Source organism: Callospermophilus lateralis, chromosome 4 (genome assembly GCF_048772815.1).
Source record: "Callospermophilus lateralis isolate mCalLat2 chromosome 4, mCalLat2.hap1, whole genome shotgun sequence".
Classification (NCBI taxonomy): Eukaryota; Metazoa; Chordata; class Mammalia; order Rodentia; family Sciuridae; genus Callospermophilus; species Callospermophilus lateralis.
In genome coordinates this window covers 33590465-33605642 of record NC_135308.1, presented here as the reverse complement: position 1 = coordinate 33605642, position 15178 = coordinate 33590465, and the positions used below count along the sequence as shown (strand labels likewise).

Here is a 15178-nt window from a genome sequence, read left to right as displayed (position 1 = left end):
CCAGTCTGAGCATCACAGTAACGATGACTACCTTTCAGCTCAATGAATATGCCAATCTCTAGTGTCTTAGGAATGCACAGCCCAACCAAACTTTCTTTCTTTTTTGGGGTATCAGGGATTGAACTCAGGGACACTCAACCACTGAGCCACATCTACAGCCCTACTTTGTATTTTATTTAGAGACAGGGTCTGAGTTGCTTAGCACCTCACTAAGTTGCTGAGGCTGGCTTTGAACTCAGGATCCTCCTGCCTCATCTTCCCAAACTGCTGGGATCATAGCCATGAGCCACCTTGCCCAGCCAAAACAGAACTTTCTGCACCACTGTAAATGTTTTCTATCTGCACATGTAGCTATAGAGCACTTAAAATGTGGCTAATGACGCTGAGGGAATTTTTTTTCTGGTGGAGGGGGCTGGGGATTGAACCCAGGAGTACTTTACCACTGAGCTATATCTCCATGTTATTTTATTTTAAGACAGGGTCTTATTATTAAGTTGCCCAGCTGGGCTCAAACTTGCAATCCCCCTGCCTTAGCCTCCTAAGTCACTGGGATTACAGCTTGCGCCACCACACTGGCTAACTTAATTCAATTTTGATTAGTTTCAATTTAAGTAGCCACATATGCCAAGAAACTATCATACAGAAAAGTGCAGGATTTCCTCCTGGCCTTTTCTTAGGCTTGAACTATTCCTCCCCCAGATCTTCCTCAAAAAAGATCTTTCTTGACACCCAACCAAAAGTAGCTCCCACTCAAACTACTATCACTTCACTTTGATTTCTATCAAAGCACCTTCACTAGCATCTTTACAATTTGTCTTTCCCAAATTAGATCATGAAAATGTATCTTTGCCTATTTCATTTAATGCTGTGTCCCAAGATTTGTGTGCTTGACATATACTGTTTTCAATAAAAGCTTAAATGTTGATTGAATGAATGAGTAAATTGATTAAGGGGTCAAGTCAGTAAAAGCAGGCTATGGATAAATTATAAAGGGTCTTAGAAGAAAGTTCCTTCCTGTGTTTATAATTCATTTATTAGGTATAGGGCTGAATAGTGTTTTTATATGCCCCAAAGGGGCAGGCAATCTAAAGAGAAGCACAAAGGAGTGGTACACAGACAAATCAGGTCTCCCGCTTCAACAGATTTAGAATCAATTTTACGAAAATGTTAGTGATGCAGACACACAGATGTTCTTCACATATGAGACATTAGGAAATCTCTCAAGAATGTATGTACACACATTCTACAAGCACACCTTTACGGAGAAAACAGGACTAAAAGGAATGTCAGACAAGTTTTGTAGTCTTTGGATCTATAATACAAACCAGGGCATTGTTATGTTAAATAGTCTTGCCAAGTTACACACAAGTTCATAGTAATGCTGTCCAATAAGAAACATCACTAGCTGTGTCACTCAGCTGAAAAGGGGAAGGGAAGCCAGGCACAGTAGCACACATGTCATTAAACTCAGCCACTCAGGAGGCTGAGGCAGAAGGCAAGTTTGAGACCAACCTGGGCAACTTAGTCAGACCCTGTCCCAAAGTAAAAAATAAAAAGGGTTGGGAAGCATGGCAGAGCATCCCCAAGTTTGATCCCCAATATTATGTTAAAAAAAAAAAGGTGAGGAGGCAAAAAGGGAAGAAAGTAAATGATCTGTTTCTCCCATATTCAAACATCCTACTAATCAGCATAGGAAAAGAACACATAGTATGAACAGAATTGCCCGCCAAAAATCACACCTAGGTCAATAAGGCAACAAAACTGATAACCTAGTGATACCATATACAATAATGAATTCCACTCATTTATTCATTGTCACAATTTCAAGGAAAAAACTAGAATTTTTAACTTATCTTTATTAAAGACCATAATGCTAAGGAAAACAGCAAAGATTAAAGGTTTTACACTAAATGAAACCATGTGCTCTTCAAATTTGAAAAAGATCAGGAAAAACTCTACCCCATTTTCAACTTTATTGAGTATAACTGCCACTTAATAAAATTATTTTTTTAAAGGGAGAAATTTTTTTAAAATATTTATTTCCCAGTTATAGGTGGACACAATCTATTCATTTTATTTTTATGTGGTACAGAGGATCAAACCCAGTGCCCCACACATACTAGCCGAGTGCTATACCTCTGAGCCACAACCCCAGCCCTGAGAAATGTTAATTAAGTATATAACACACTCCATAGACTTATTACTAAGTTAGAATTTTAATCAGGAATTTATAGCACAAATCTCTGTCAACATTTATTACTGTTATTCACATTCAGAATTGGAGACCACTACAATCCAGGGAATATGAGGAAAAACTACTGCATGCACAGAAGAGCAAATTCTGCACCAAACGGAAGTCTCTCTGCCTTCTAAACCCCAACACTTTTTACAAAAATCTCAGGGACATGTACTTAGCTAAAAGTTGCTGTTTTCAAAATCTAAATATCTACTGCCGCAGTCTGGCTGGGCACAAAATCACAAGCCACTCAAGCAGGAACAAACTTTATTTTTTGAAACTGCCGCCAATGCCCCGTACGCGCCCAGGAAGATTGCAGATCTACAAACGCCGCCTTCTCCCAGATCCCAAGAGGAAGTTCCTCCTCCGGAATTCCCTCCTACCACACTTCCCCAACCAACGGGAACTCTCCAGGAGTCCCATAGCAGGCCCGAGGTGGACAGCAGGAGTCCAATATCCATATGAATGTAAATCTTAACATAATCATATCATCTCAATGGCTAGCTGGCGTCACCTTTCAACCAAAAATGCCATGCATCATATTACTTGGCTGTGGCTCTTAGCAATCTACATTTCTTTAAAATTAAAATTTCCTATCTCCACCCCCACTGAGACCAAAATATATTAATGTACAACTCTGTTCAAATTATCTATTGGAAATATCGTTAAATCTTCATAAACTCTGAGAGTGAAATTCAATTTCCAAAGCATATCTTTGTTGTCCTAAGACTGCTCCTTTTAATTCAGTTTCCAAAGCATACCTTTGCTGGCTTATGCTCTGTTTTCCAGCCATGATTTCTTTACTGACACCAGGCTTAACAATATAGCATAAATTATTTACAGAGGAAAAAAAAAAAAGCAGTATTCATTGGGATGCCCTTGAACGTGACAAGTATCACCTCTGAAACGTAACGGATAAGACATGAAATTATTTTCTGCTTGATCATCATCACCAACTTTGCGATCTTATAAATCATATCAATATGCCACAACAAGTCAGTATCTCCAGTCATAAAAACTTTTAACATAATACATACTATAATAATATTTATACTTCCTATAGTAAACTGTAAACAAACTACTATATACCTCCAAAAACTAATTTTTGCCTGCTTTTCTCATGTCTCTGTGTACAAGTTGTTTTAAAGATCATTTAACAGAGGCTGGGGTAGTAGCTCAGTGATAGAGCGCTCGCCTAGCATGTGTGAGGCCCTGGGTTCGATCCTCAGCACCACATAAAAATAAAATAAAGGAACTGTGTTCACGTACAATTTAAAAAAAAAAAAAAAAAAAAAGATCATCTAACAGTGCCTGGCATCTGGCAACCTTACTAAGTGACTAGACATTGGTTGAACTGTCTCCATACCACAAAAACAACTTTTTTTTTTGGGGGGGGGGGTTACTGGGGACTGAACCCAGGGGCACTCAATCACTGAGCCACATCCCCAGCCCTTTTTATATTTTATTTAGAGACAGGGTCTCCCTAAATTGCTTAGAGCCTCACTAAATTGTTCAGGCTGGGCTGGGGCTGTAGCTCAGTGGTAGAGCGCTTGACTAGCATGCATGAGGCACTGGGTTCGATCCTCAGCCTTCATAAAAATAAACAATAAAATAAAGGCATTCTATCCGTCTACAACTACAAAAAAAAAAAGAAAAATTGTTCAGGCTGGCTTTGAACTCGTGATCCTCCTATCTCAGCCTCTGAAACCACTGGGATTACAGGCATGCACCACCACGCTCCGCCACAAAAACAATTTCTACTTCATCACCTGCCATGACAAAGGCAGGTTCTCAAGGATGTCCCTTGGTTTCCTGTCAACATATGAGATATATAGTATTCACAGGCAGCTACTTGTCACCTGATATCCATGACCTCACTTCAATTTTAAGAATAACAGACCAAAGACTATAAGGCCCAGCAATTTCAAAAACTGTGTTTAGACAGACACAGTGGCACACACCTGTAATTTCAGCAACTCAGGAGGTTGAGGCAAGAGGATCCCAAATCAGAGGCATAGAAAGGGCCTCCACCAAATAGGAAGAAAAAAAAAAAAAAAAAGAACTGGTTAGGAAAAAATTAACATGTTGTATTTCACTGGAAGAAAAATAATACAAAATACTGTGATTCTTTAAACTCAGCATTCATGTCTGTTCATCTTTATACTATACAGTATTTACAGTTCAAATTATTTATGTAATAAATGAGTAATCAGAGATCATCAAGAAACATGTCATCTTATAATAAAAGGTTAATAATTCTTTTAAACATTTACATAACATTTTAAAGATTTTATTTATCTTCTTACTTTATATCAGAGTTTGATAAACTTTTTCAGGGACAGAGAAGTAAATATTTTCAACTTTGTGGGCTCCACATTCAGTGTCTGTCACACATTTGTTTCTGTTTATATATTTACAAACCATTTCATGATGTAAATAAAACACATTTTAGCTGGACAACTATGCAAAAAGAGGTCTTCAGGCCAGGGTTTGGCCCTTAGGCCACAGTTTGCCCACCCCTGCTTTTGAATTAAACAACCAAAAAGAAAAAAAAATCCTAATTATATACTATGGTTACACTTTTTTGTTTTTTTGTTTTTTGAGGAGCTGGGGATTGAACCCTTGTGCATGCAAGGGAAGCAATGGTCACACTTTTAACTAAAGAAAAATACTTCCAACTGTTTTGTGTTTTTTATAATTAAAAAAAAAAAAACTTTCTATTTTTAAAGGTTTAGATTCATAGGAAAAATACAATGTTAGTACAGAAAGTTGCCATATAATTCCACACTGTTCCTTCCAGTAGTGTGGTACATTAAAACTAATGAACCAATACTGATTTATTATCATTAACTAAAGTGCATTTTTTATTCAGGTTTTCTTAGTTTTTACCTTTTCCTGTTCTAAGTTACTACTCTCCATTTAGTAATTGCATTTCCTTGGGCTCCTCTTGGCTGTGACAGCTTCTCAGACTTTCCTAGTTTTTGAGAACCTTGACAGCTTTGAGGACTAGTGATCACACATTTTGTAGAATACCTTTATATCGAGATTTATTGGGAAATTTTCTCATGATTAAATTGGAGTTATTGTGGCTTTTTTTGGAAGAAAAACCATAAAGATTAAATGTTATCATCATCACATCATGTCAGGTGCATAGCAACATGACTTATCACTGTTAATGTCTGCCTTGATCACTTGCCTCTGTTAAGGCAATGTTAGATTTTTCTCACACTTTTTTTTTCTTTTCATTTTTTTTTTTTTTTTTTTAAACAAGAAGGACTGGGGGGTGTAGCTCTACAGTGCCGGTCTAACATGAGCAAGGACCTGGGTTCAAGGTTCCTTCATAAACAAGGACTAGGGAATACTGCAAAATTATTTTGAAAAATGAACAAAAATGGATTTGATTCATAACAAATACAACTATCTAAAAGGAATAGCTCTTAAATTATTTTGAATAAGCTGCTGTATACTTACACCACACAGTATGATTCATTATGTACATAATTCATATAGGTGCCTCATAAAATACATTACATCTGGGATGAAGACAAAAATTAATGTGTATTTTGCTACTGTATTCTCCTTGTGCTTCCTCTCGGCTCTTTCCCTGAGCCTTCAGGAAGATGATACTCATTAGGCTGAATTAAAGGGATATAGAGAAAATATCACAGATAATACCAAATTGTCTTCCCTTTTTAAACAGTGATTATGATTGTAAGCATTCTGGGCTGGGACAAAATAGCATCCATCTTTTTATCTCCTAGATTCCAGATTACCTATCTGGTAACTACAATAAAAACTGATTAATTTATATCTACAATATCAGTGTTAAAATCATTCAAAACAGTCAGATATAAAGGAAAGGGAAGGTATATCATAAGGCCAAAAGACATCCTGATTTCTCAACTTTTTCTTAGTCAAGTAATAGTTGGAGGCACATAAAAAAGTGGGAAGATGGCTGGGGATGTGGCTCAAGCGGCAGCACGCTCCCCTGGCATGCGCCGCCAGGGTTCGATCCTCAGCACCACATACAAACAAAGATGTTGTGTCCGCCGAAAACAAAAAATAAATATTAAAATAACTCTTTAAAAAAAAAAGTGGGAAGAGAGGTTTTGGCTTTAAAAGACAGAAGGCTGGGCTGGGGTTGTGGCTCAGTGGTAGAACGCTCACCTGGCACACGTGAAGCACTGGGTTCAGTCCTCAGCACCACATAAAAATTAAAAAATAAATAAAATAAAAGTATTGTATTCACCTATAACCAAAAAAAAAAAAAAAAAAAAAAGACGGAAGGCTTGGGTCAAATAAAGGCTATCTAAACACTCCAAAGAGGAAAATGCAAATCAAAACCACAATAAGAAACTACGTAACACCCACTAGAATAGCTTTAAAAGAAAAAAGTATTAGGATATAGAGTTGCTGGAACACTCAACACTGCTTGTTGGTAAGAATATAAAATGGTGCAGCCACTATGGAAAATAGTTTGGTAGTTAAAAGACAAAAGGTCAAAATGGCCCAGCAATTCACTTTTAGGGATATGTATTCATACAAAATCTGTATAGAAATGTTCACAGTAGGATTACACACAACAGCCCAAAAGTGGGGCTAGGGGGACATCACCAAATGCCCACCAGCTAATGAATAGATAAGCACAATGGAATATTATTAAGTCATTAAAAGGAATGAAATACTGACAAACTCTACAAGCAGGAAGGAATCCTGAAAATATTATACTAAGTAGATAAACATCACACACACAAAGGGACACATATTGTACTATTCCATTTATATGAAACACCCAGAAAAGGCAAATCTAGACACAGATTAGTGATTATAAAGGCTTCAGGGGTGGGAGAAAATGGGAAGTGAGTTCTTAATAGGTATGGGGCTTATTTGGAGGGGATGATGAAAATATTCAGGAATTATGAAGAATTTATAGTTGCACAAACATTGTGAATATACTAAAACCATTGAATTGTACAGTTAAATGGTTAAAATTGGGAATCTTATGTGTTTTTTTTTTTTTAATCTCAAAAAATACTTGAGAAAAAAACACTAAAGACACTAAAAACATCCTGAAGCTGTATCTTATAAATCATTTTTAGCTCAAAACTTACAAATACATTGTGTCTTTAAAAATCTCTTTTCTGTCTCACATACTTCTGTAGTAATTTTCCCAATCACAGGAATTTCAGAAATAAATGAAGCTATAGCTCAAAATTCTAAGAGGTCAGTTCAATTAATTTCAATCAAGTTCATAAGACCAGCATACTCAGGCCCTATCTCAAGGAATTTACACTGTACAAGGGCTAACACTGTGTCCTACTACTTCCAACAACTCCCACATCAGCAAAATGAAGGTGGTCTTGTCTCTCCATAGAGATAGCCTCATTTTCCTACAGAAATTTACTCAAAACAAGTAAGAAATGCCATTTATAAGGCAGTACAGGGTCTTCAGGCAGCTTCCACACTTTGCCTAGTGCACCAAGGCTTCCTCTCATTAAATTTAAATACCGGTTTGTTTGCAGGCCACATGTCACAATGGCTGACTATAGCTGACAACTTAGTAATTTGCAGCTCAAAACAAATAACACATTTATAAATAATAGTCTTTCTTGAAAAACCGATTATTGTCTTGAGCCTTACAACAAAATTAAACTACAAACTATGGACTATTAAAGTTACTGAAGAAATCTTAAGTCATTCAAATATATTAAGCAACTACTGCTCACTTCAGCAAGCATGGTAGCAAGCTGTGTTGAAGACAAGAAATATTTCTTGGGGAATTTTTGGAAGACATAGTTTAGTTTAAATTAGCACTTCCTAGAGTGCTTTAAAAAAGAAAAAAAACCTTCTTTTAACAACCCTTCTATACTTCAAAAATCATAATCACTCAACAATTCAAAGTAACCACCTGGTACCCAGATTCTGAGCCTGCTAGAAAAGAATGGTTTCCTGCAATGTATGACCATGGCAGTTGTGAAGCTATCAGAGCTGATTTTGTTTCCTTTGCTCTCATAAATAATTCGTATACAAATTGTTCAAAATGCAACAGCTCTATTCTCTCATTATTTTTAAACCAAATGCAAAACTGATTGTCTCTGACCACTGGTAGATTTGGGTCCTTTTTTGAAAGCCCAATAATAAACTGGAAATAAGAAAGTAATTCAACACTCTTTAATTAATTTAACAAACTCTCTATTAACTGACTAACCAACAATCGTTTAACATCTAGCACATACAAAGAATACAGAAACAATAATAAGCAATTAGGACTCTTGAGGAGTTTACACATTAGCAGTGGGTTGAACAAAATTACTTTGACTTTGAAATAAAGACAATATAGTTCCTCAGATCGTAATCATGTGCCACATACAAAGTAGGTGTAGAGAGCCAAAAGTTAACTCATATCAATGACACACTTAGCAGGCACTCCCCCTTCTGCCTTACTTTTATCATCCTCACCAGCCAAGATTTTTTCCCCCAATGAGAAAATACAGGTGCTCAACATCTGACCCTAGACCTAAGTCACAGATTGGAGACTATCAGATTTTAACATAATGTCACTTTATGTGGTGGTAAATCTTTTAAGTTCAACCATACAGACTTATTATATCTCTGGGTAACATTCACTCCAAGCATAGAAATGGAAAAAAAAAAAAAATGCTACTGAGAGTTCCTAAAACCTCTCCTGCTATCTGAGACCTGCCTACCTTAACCCCCTACTCCTTGAAGAGGCAATGAATCCACTCCGCTTTTTTCTCCTATTTGAACGTAGTATTTTTAAAAGCACCAGCCCATTTGGCCGTGATCTATGGCCCACCATAAATACCACCCGATGTGGTCAAAGGGTGTAATTGTAAGCAAAGTATGAAGTGACTAAGAGAATAAGCCTGCAAAATAACACTCTTAGGGAGTGGGACCTACTAGGGAGCCAAGGAATCAGAGACAAGATCTCCCTTGGACTCGACTGGCTTTTAAAATCATCACTGAGCAAAGAGGTTCTATGTCCTTGAACTCCACCCAAGAACCCCCAAGCATGCCCACGTATCAGGCAGAAAGAGTTAAGGATGCAGGCTCTCAAGCTGGACTGACTGGCTTCAGATCCTGGCTCCATAGTTAACAAACAGCATCAGCACCTTCTCTCTGACTCCACTTCTTCCTCTGTAACTAGAAGATAAGAACAGCATCTACCTTATAAGACTAAAGAATAAAATGAGATCACAGTTAAAGAGCTTAGCACAGTAGCTCGCTCACAAGAAACACTAAGTAAATATGCACACCTGTATCTACTATTTTCAAGGGCTACCTGAACTACCAGTTCATTCCTAAATTTAAAATGTCAACACAGCTACTACTAATTGGCTGGGTCCCTTTTAAACATCCCTATACGGGAGTAGTATTATCCTCACTTTAGAGCTGAAAAATAAAAGTTTAGAAGAATTCAAAAACTCATCTAAACTTACCCAGTTAATAAGTGGTAGAGAAATAAAAGCCCTGATTACATCCCAGCAAAGTCTGCATTATGTCATCTACCTCCAAAAGGCTTAAAAGCATTTTTAAATAATACTTCAATATTCTAGCATCATTATTTGTTAAAAGAAGTTATGTTCTTCTAAAAATCCCCAGACTCCTTCCACTAAATCAGTACGAATCACCTATAAAACCAGGAACACCAGACAAATTCTGATAAACTATCAAAAACACAAAATTGTTTTTCTTAACAGAATAAAAGCAAAAATGACTGGGTATGGGGCTGGAATTGTGGCTCAGGGGTAGAGTGCTCCCCTATCATGCATAAGACACTGGGTTGGATTCTCAGCACCATATAAATGTAAAATTAAGATATTGTGTCCACCTAAAACTAAAAAATACATTTTTTAAATCACTGAGTAAATCACTGCAGCCGTTTTAATTAAATAGCTTTAAAAGTTCAAAAGTACTGCAGACACATAGTACATCAAGTCATTCTTCTTTCAGAATTTGTAATTTGATCCTGCAGAAGAATCCACACACTCCAATTGGCCTGTGTAACATCTCTCTTTCCCTATGTTTGCCCAGTGTGTAACAAAATTGACAAGAGTTAATAGTTACTCCAAATATTCTCTCCAACCTACTCTTATACTATTTAAAATGACTTACTACAAGTGTCCTAAAAGAAAATAATCAAATTCATATTAAGTATGTCATGGTGACTGATCTCACAGAATTTTTTTAAACTCTCACACTGAGATCCAGAAATAGTTAAATTTATTCAAATTTACAACTCCAACAACTTCAAGGAAAACCAAAATAGCATACCATCCTAGTCAAAGCTATTTATCCCCATTAAATGAATTGGTCACCCAGTTTCCTGAAAACAGAGCTCATAATAATTGCTAATCCTTAAGAGTTAAAATAAAGGGCATGCTTTACTTGTGGAAGAAGTAGTGATATGGATAAGCCAAGTCATATAATTTCACTTTACTTTCTATTTGCTTTACCCAGGCATGACATTCTTGTAATCCTCTTTGTAAACAAATGAGATGATATAATAAAGCATATAAACTGAAGCAGAAGAGAACACAAAATGCTTTAATATTTCAAAAATTTCCTGCAATTTCAATAATCTGAAACTCCCAAGTATCCAAAAGAATTACCACATAACTGTAAAAGTCAAACATTTATACAGGTGCCTTAAAAGCCACTGTTGGGTACACACCATCAACAATGACATTTACTATCTGTTAAGTAGCTTCAAAGTGCAATGACATTAGTCAAATAACTGGCTTTAAGTGTGAAGTTTATGACAACAACTAATACATCTGGAGAGACTGTGAAGGTGTGATACTTATCACAACTTTCATCAGACCAGCAAAAGTCAGGCAAGCTGTGACAAGATGGGACCTGGGCACAGGTGCCTTTTCTCATTTCAGGAGGGAACCTTAAACTGATACCTTCATGGATAATTTAACAAGGATCGTTCCATAAATTTTTAATGTTATTTATGACTTTCTTATAATTGCTTTTAAATTGCTTTCAAAACCAATGGTCTTAGGACAAAAGTGAGAATGAAGAGAAGAAAATTTTCAGCTTCAAATTAAGAAAAAGGGGACTGCTTAATAGGGCTAGCACCTCAAAAAGGTTATAAACCCCTAAATCCACATTCTGTACGAAGCTGGGAAGAATTTTCAGAAATAACAGTACTCCAAATGAAGGAGTTATTCCTAGTCTATTACCTAAATTTACAATTAGGAATACCTCCTTAATGGACAATTTACAAATTTACAATTAGAAATGTCTACTTTTATTGTCATAATAAATCTAATTCTGAGGAAATTTTCCTATTAAGGATAATAAGAAAGAATGAATAGAACAACATTTGTGAACACGCAGCTAAACTTTGGATTAAAAAACTTCTTAGATAATGATTATGCTGTTCATCTCCCAGCACGAATAAAACATGTATACAGCGAACTAAACAAAAATCAGACTAAGCTGAAGTCGAGTTCCCAATACCCAAGGTTCAATTCTAAGTTCTTTTCACCACTTCTTCAAAACAGAATCTGCCAGGTTAAGTTTTCAGGTGAGGACAAACACTACAAAGTAAAACTCCAAAACAAGAGTTTCTATCTAACATCTGAGCAGCAAGGCTAGTTACACCCACTACCAGGGCCCAGCCAGGAACCAGATCCCTCTTCCTCTTCCATGCTCAGGCTCTCAGGACTGACGGGGTCGCATAGGGAAAAATTCTGCAGATGAGTCTTGGGAGCCAAGTTCAGCCAGAGAGATGCCACAGGTGGCCTGAATGGCTGGTTCCTCATCATGCTTTATGGCCTCCTGGAAACCCCAGCCCACTCCAGTCTCGCCCAAGCCCAAGGTGCCCTCCGGCCTTAATTTGTCCAACTTTAAGTGGAAGCGAGTTCGGAACAGCTTTCAGGTGTCCCATCTTGGTCCGTTAAGTGGACTAGGAGTACCAGCCCCGGGCACCAATCCCGCCCTTCCCTTGGAATTGTCTAAAGGTCCTAGAGGGGCGTCGGGCAGGCTGTGGGTAAAGAGGCCCAGGAAGGGGCAGCTCTACAGTCCCCTGCGGGGCGCCTCGCCGGCTGACGCAGCCCTGCCTAAGTGGACGCTTCCGCGCCTTCCCGGGACCCCGCGGGGCACCGGGGCCCGGCGACGCCCCACGCCCCCAGCGCCGCGGGCGCCGCCGCCCGGCCAGGTCTCCCAGACAACAGCCGCCGCCGCACTTCCGAGGCGGGTCCCCGCGCCCACCCGCGGCCCGGTCGCCCACCTGTCCCGGGGGTCGATCCAGCTGGTCCTCCTGGTGTTGTGGTCAATGTAGAAGACCTTGCCGTCGTAGTCCCTGGCCTCCTCCCAGCCCCGGGGTAGCGGCAGCTGCCCGCTCCCGGCCCTCCTAGGCATGGTCGGCGGCCTCGCCGGCGAGCGGCGCCTCCATAGGGACCCGGCGCGGAACGCAGCGAGAACACGACTGCCCGGCCTGGCCGCCGCACCCGACGCGGGCGCCGGCGAGGGGCTGCGGGGCGCGCTCCTCGGCGGGGCCACGCGCGGGGGACGCCTCAGGAAACCCTGCTCTCGGCCCCGCTGGGGATCAGTCCACCATGTCTGCGTCGGAGCAGGCAAGCGAACCCTCCTCCTCCTCCTCCTCGCCGCCGCCGCCGCTGCTGCCTCCGCCTCTTCCTCCTCCTCCTCCCAGTCCCCCTATGGCCGCCGAGGGTCGCGGCGCCCAGGCTGCCCAAGCCGACGCCGTCTGGGCTCGGATCCGGGAAGCTCCGCCGAGCAGCGGCCCCGGCGGCGACGGGCCTCCTCATTTGCATGCTATTAGCATGCGCCCGCCCCCCGCCCCTCCCCGCGCCGGGTTCATCTGCATGCACATTCCTCGCCGCCACATTCCTGGGCTTAACCCTGCCGCTCCCGCGGGCGGCTGCACCAGCCCGGACGCCCGGCTCCAGCCCGAGGCGGGGGAGGGGAGCCCAGAGACCAGGTGGGAGGGAAGAGAGCGAAAGGAATTCTCTGTCGCACCTTCCCTGGGACCCCAAACGTCGCCCTATGGCCAAACCCTTGGTTTTTTGGAGTTTCGGGACGGGAAAGAGCGCCAAAGAGAAGTCTCCGCAAACTTCTCAACCTCTTTCCGTCTTCTAGGGAAGCCACCAGACTTTCTAGAGGAAAGGGGTGGGGGAAACTGTCCTCGGAAGAAGTCCCGACAAACAACGAGGACACAAAGGCTCCCTCACGCCGCCGCCCCAGCTCTTCGGAACCCCGGGGACCGAGTGGCGGTGGGGAAGTGTGAAAAGCCCCGAAAGCCCTGGAAGAGAGTCCGGGGCGGCCTCGCCCCCGCCCCGGGCCTCTGCAGGGCGCCTGGCCCTCCGTGACCTCAGCGGAGACCGCGGGCCTCGCGGCGGAAAGTGAAGGCGGGTCCGCGGTCCGAAAGCGCCGCGACACACCCGCCCCAATGGCCCGCGCAGAAACTCCGGCCTGACCCTGAGAGGCGACCGGGCCAACTCCGGCTGACGACGCCGCCCGTGGGCCTGGGGTGCAGAGTCACCCGCCACCCTCCGCCGCGTCAAGGCAGCCCACCCGTGGGGTCCCTGGGCCACAGAAGGGTCTCTGCTCCTGGCCTCCCCTGCAGTATTTAGGGCAGTAGGACTTGGCCGCGTCCAATACCCAGTCCCTTCCGTCCAGCCACCGGCCCCGGGACGTTCCCCACCCCAAGCTGCGACAAGGCCAAGAAGGAGTGGGCGACCGCGCTGGAGGGAGCCCTAGGCGGCGGGGCAGAGGCCAGATATTCCCTGGCCATAGATCCATCCGGGATGGGACACGGATCCCCTCTTGCAGGCATTTATTTATTCAGCAGCTACTACGTGCTGATCTGCACTGAGGAAGGGCCGGACGTCGGACTCCGGATAAGACCACGCCGGCAGCAGCAGGACTGCTGGGCCTGGACTCCCAGCACTGTGTCCCCAGCCCAAAAATTCCTTTCCTGCCTTGTCTACACCACAGCTCTTCATTCATATTCTTCAGGGTTTCTAAACAAATTCTTTAAAAACACGGAGTCCTGAGGAAAGCAGGCCCTGGAACGCAATCATTCACCTCTTGGTGTGAATTCGCTTAATTTTGTCTGCTAATATATAATGACTTCCCACCTGTGCAGGACTCAGGACTGGGCAGGGGCTATTATAGGGTTTGTCTATCTTCCCGGATTCATAGGCCTGCGAGTGTTGAAGCGAATTGATATTGCACAGGAGTCAGTCCTGAAGGTGCAGGAGGAAGGTGCTGGCTAAGGGCGGAGGCTCAGACTTGGAGAGGGCTCTGGGTTTGACTTCTCTCCTTGAAGGGGAAAAGGCCATCTCTTCTGTACCTGGAGCAGTCTAGGTGGGGAGCAGAAATTTAAACCGCCAGAAACTCTGAAAAGCTTGGAGGACCTGGGAGGGAGCAACCAGACTGTGAGCCAGAGGTAGTGAAGGTTACCCCCGAAGACGAATTCGCTCTCTTTGGCGCTTTTTCTTTCTAGATCTTCCTTTACACCAAGGCCTTTGGAAGCCAGGCTTTGCGCTTAGTAAAGAGAACCGCCCACCCACCTCATAACCTGTATTCTGCCCCGCTCCATTAATCAAGAAATGATCTCTCAAGGTCCTAGTCGGTGGAATGAGACAGCCTGGTGGTTAGTCTTAAGGTTGGACTTTTGAATGCTGAAAAAAAAACAAAAAAAAAAAAAACAGGGCTTGTCTAAAATTAATCTCTCACAGTACTGAGGGGATGTGTTTTGTTTTGGATTGCTTTAAATTGGTCCACTTGCATGGCCAAAATTTGCTGTGTGGTATACTAACACCATTAATCCTCAACCAAACCAAGTCATTGTTATTTAAAACTTGCTTCCTGGCTTTTCTCCCCGCCTCCCCCAACAGTTTAAAGACATTTATTATGCTAAAATATTAACATCCTACGTTTAAA

The 15178-nt window shown here is 41.8% G+C and overlaps 1 protein-coding gene across 2 annotated transcripts in view; it reads right to left on the bottom strand.

Moving 5' to 3' along the window:
• Wwc2 (WW and C2 domain containing 2) overlaps nt 1-12857 on the bottom strand; it is a 216702-nt gene extending 203845 nt beyond the window's left edge. For both annotated transcript variants that reach the window (XM_076853680.1, XM_076853681.1), the window contains exon 1: nt 12501-12857. In XM_076853680.1, coding sequence (XP_076709795.1) covers nt 12501-12631 — 131 coding nt within the window. In that variant the 5' untranslated portion in view covers nt 12632-12857. The remainder of the gene's footprint in view (nt 1-12500) is intronic.
• Between the last annotated feature and the right edge of the window lie 2321 nt (nt 12858-15178).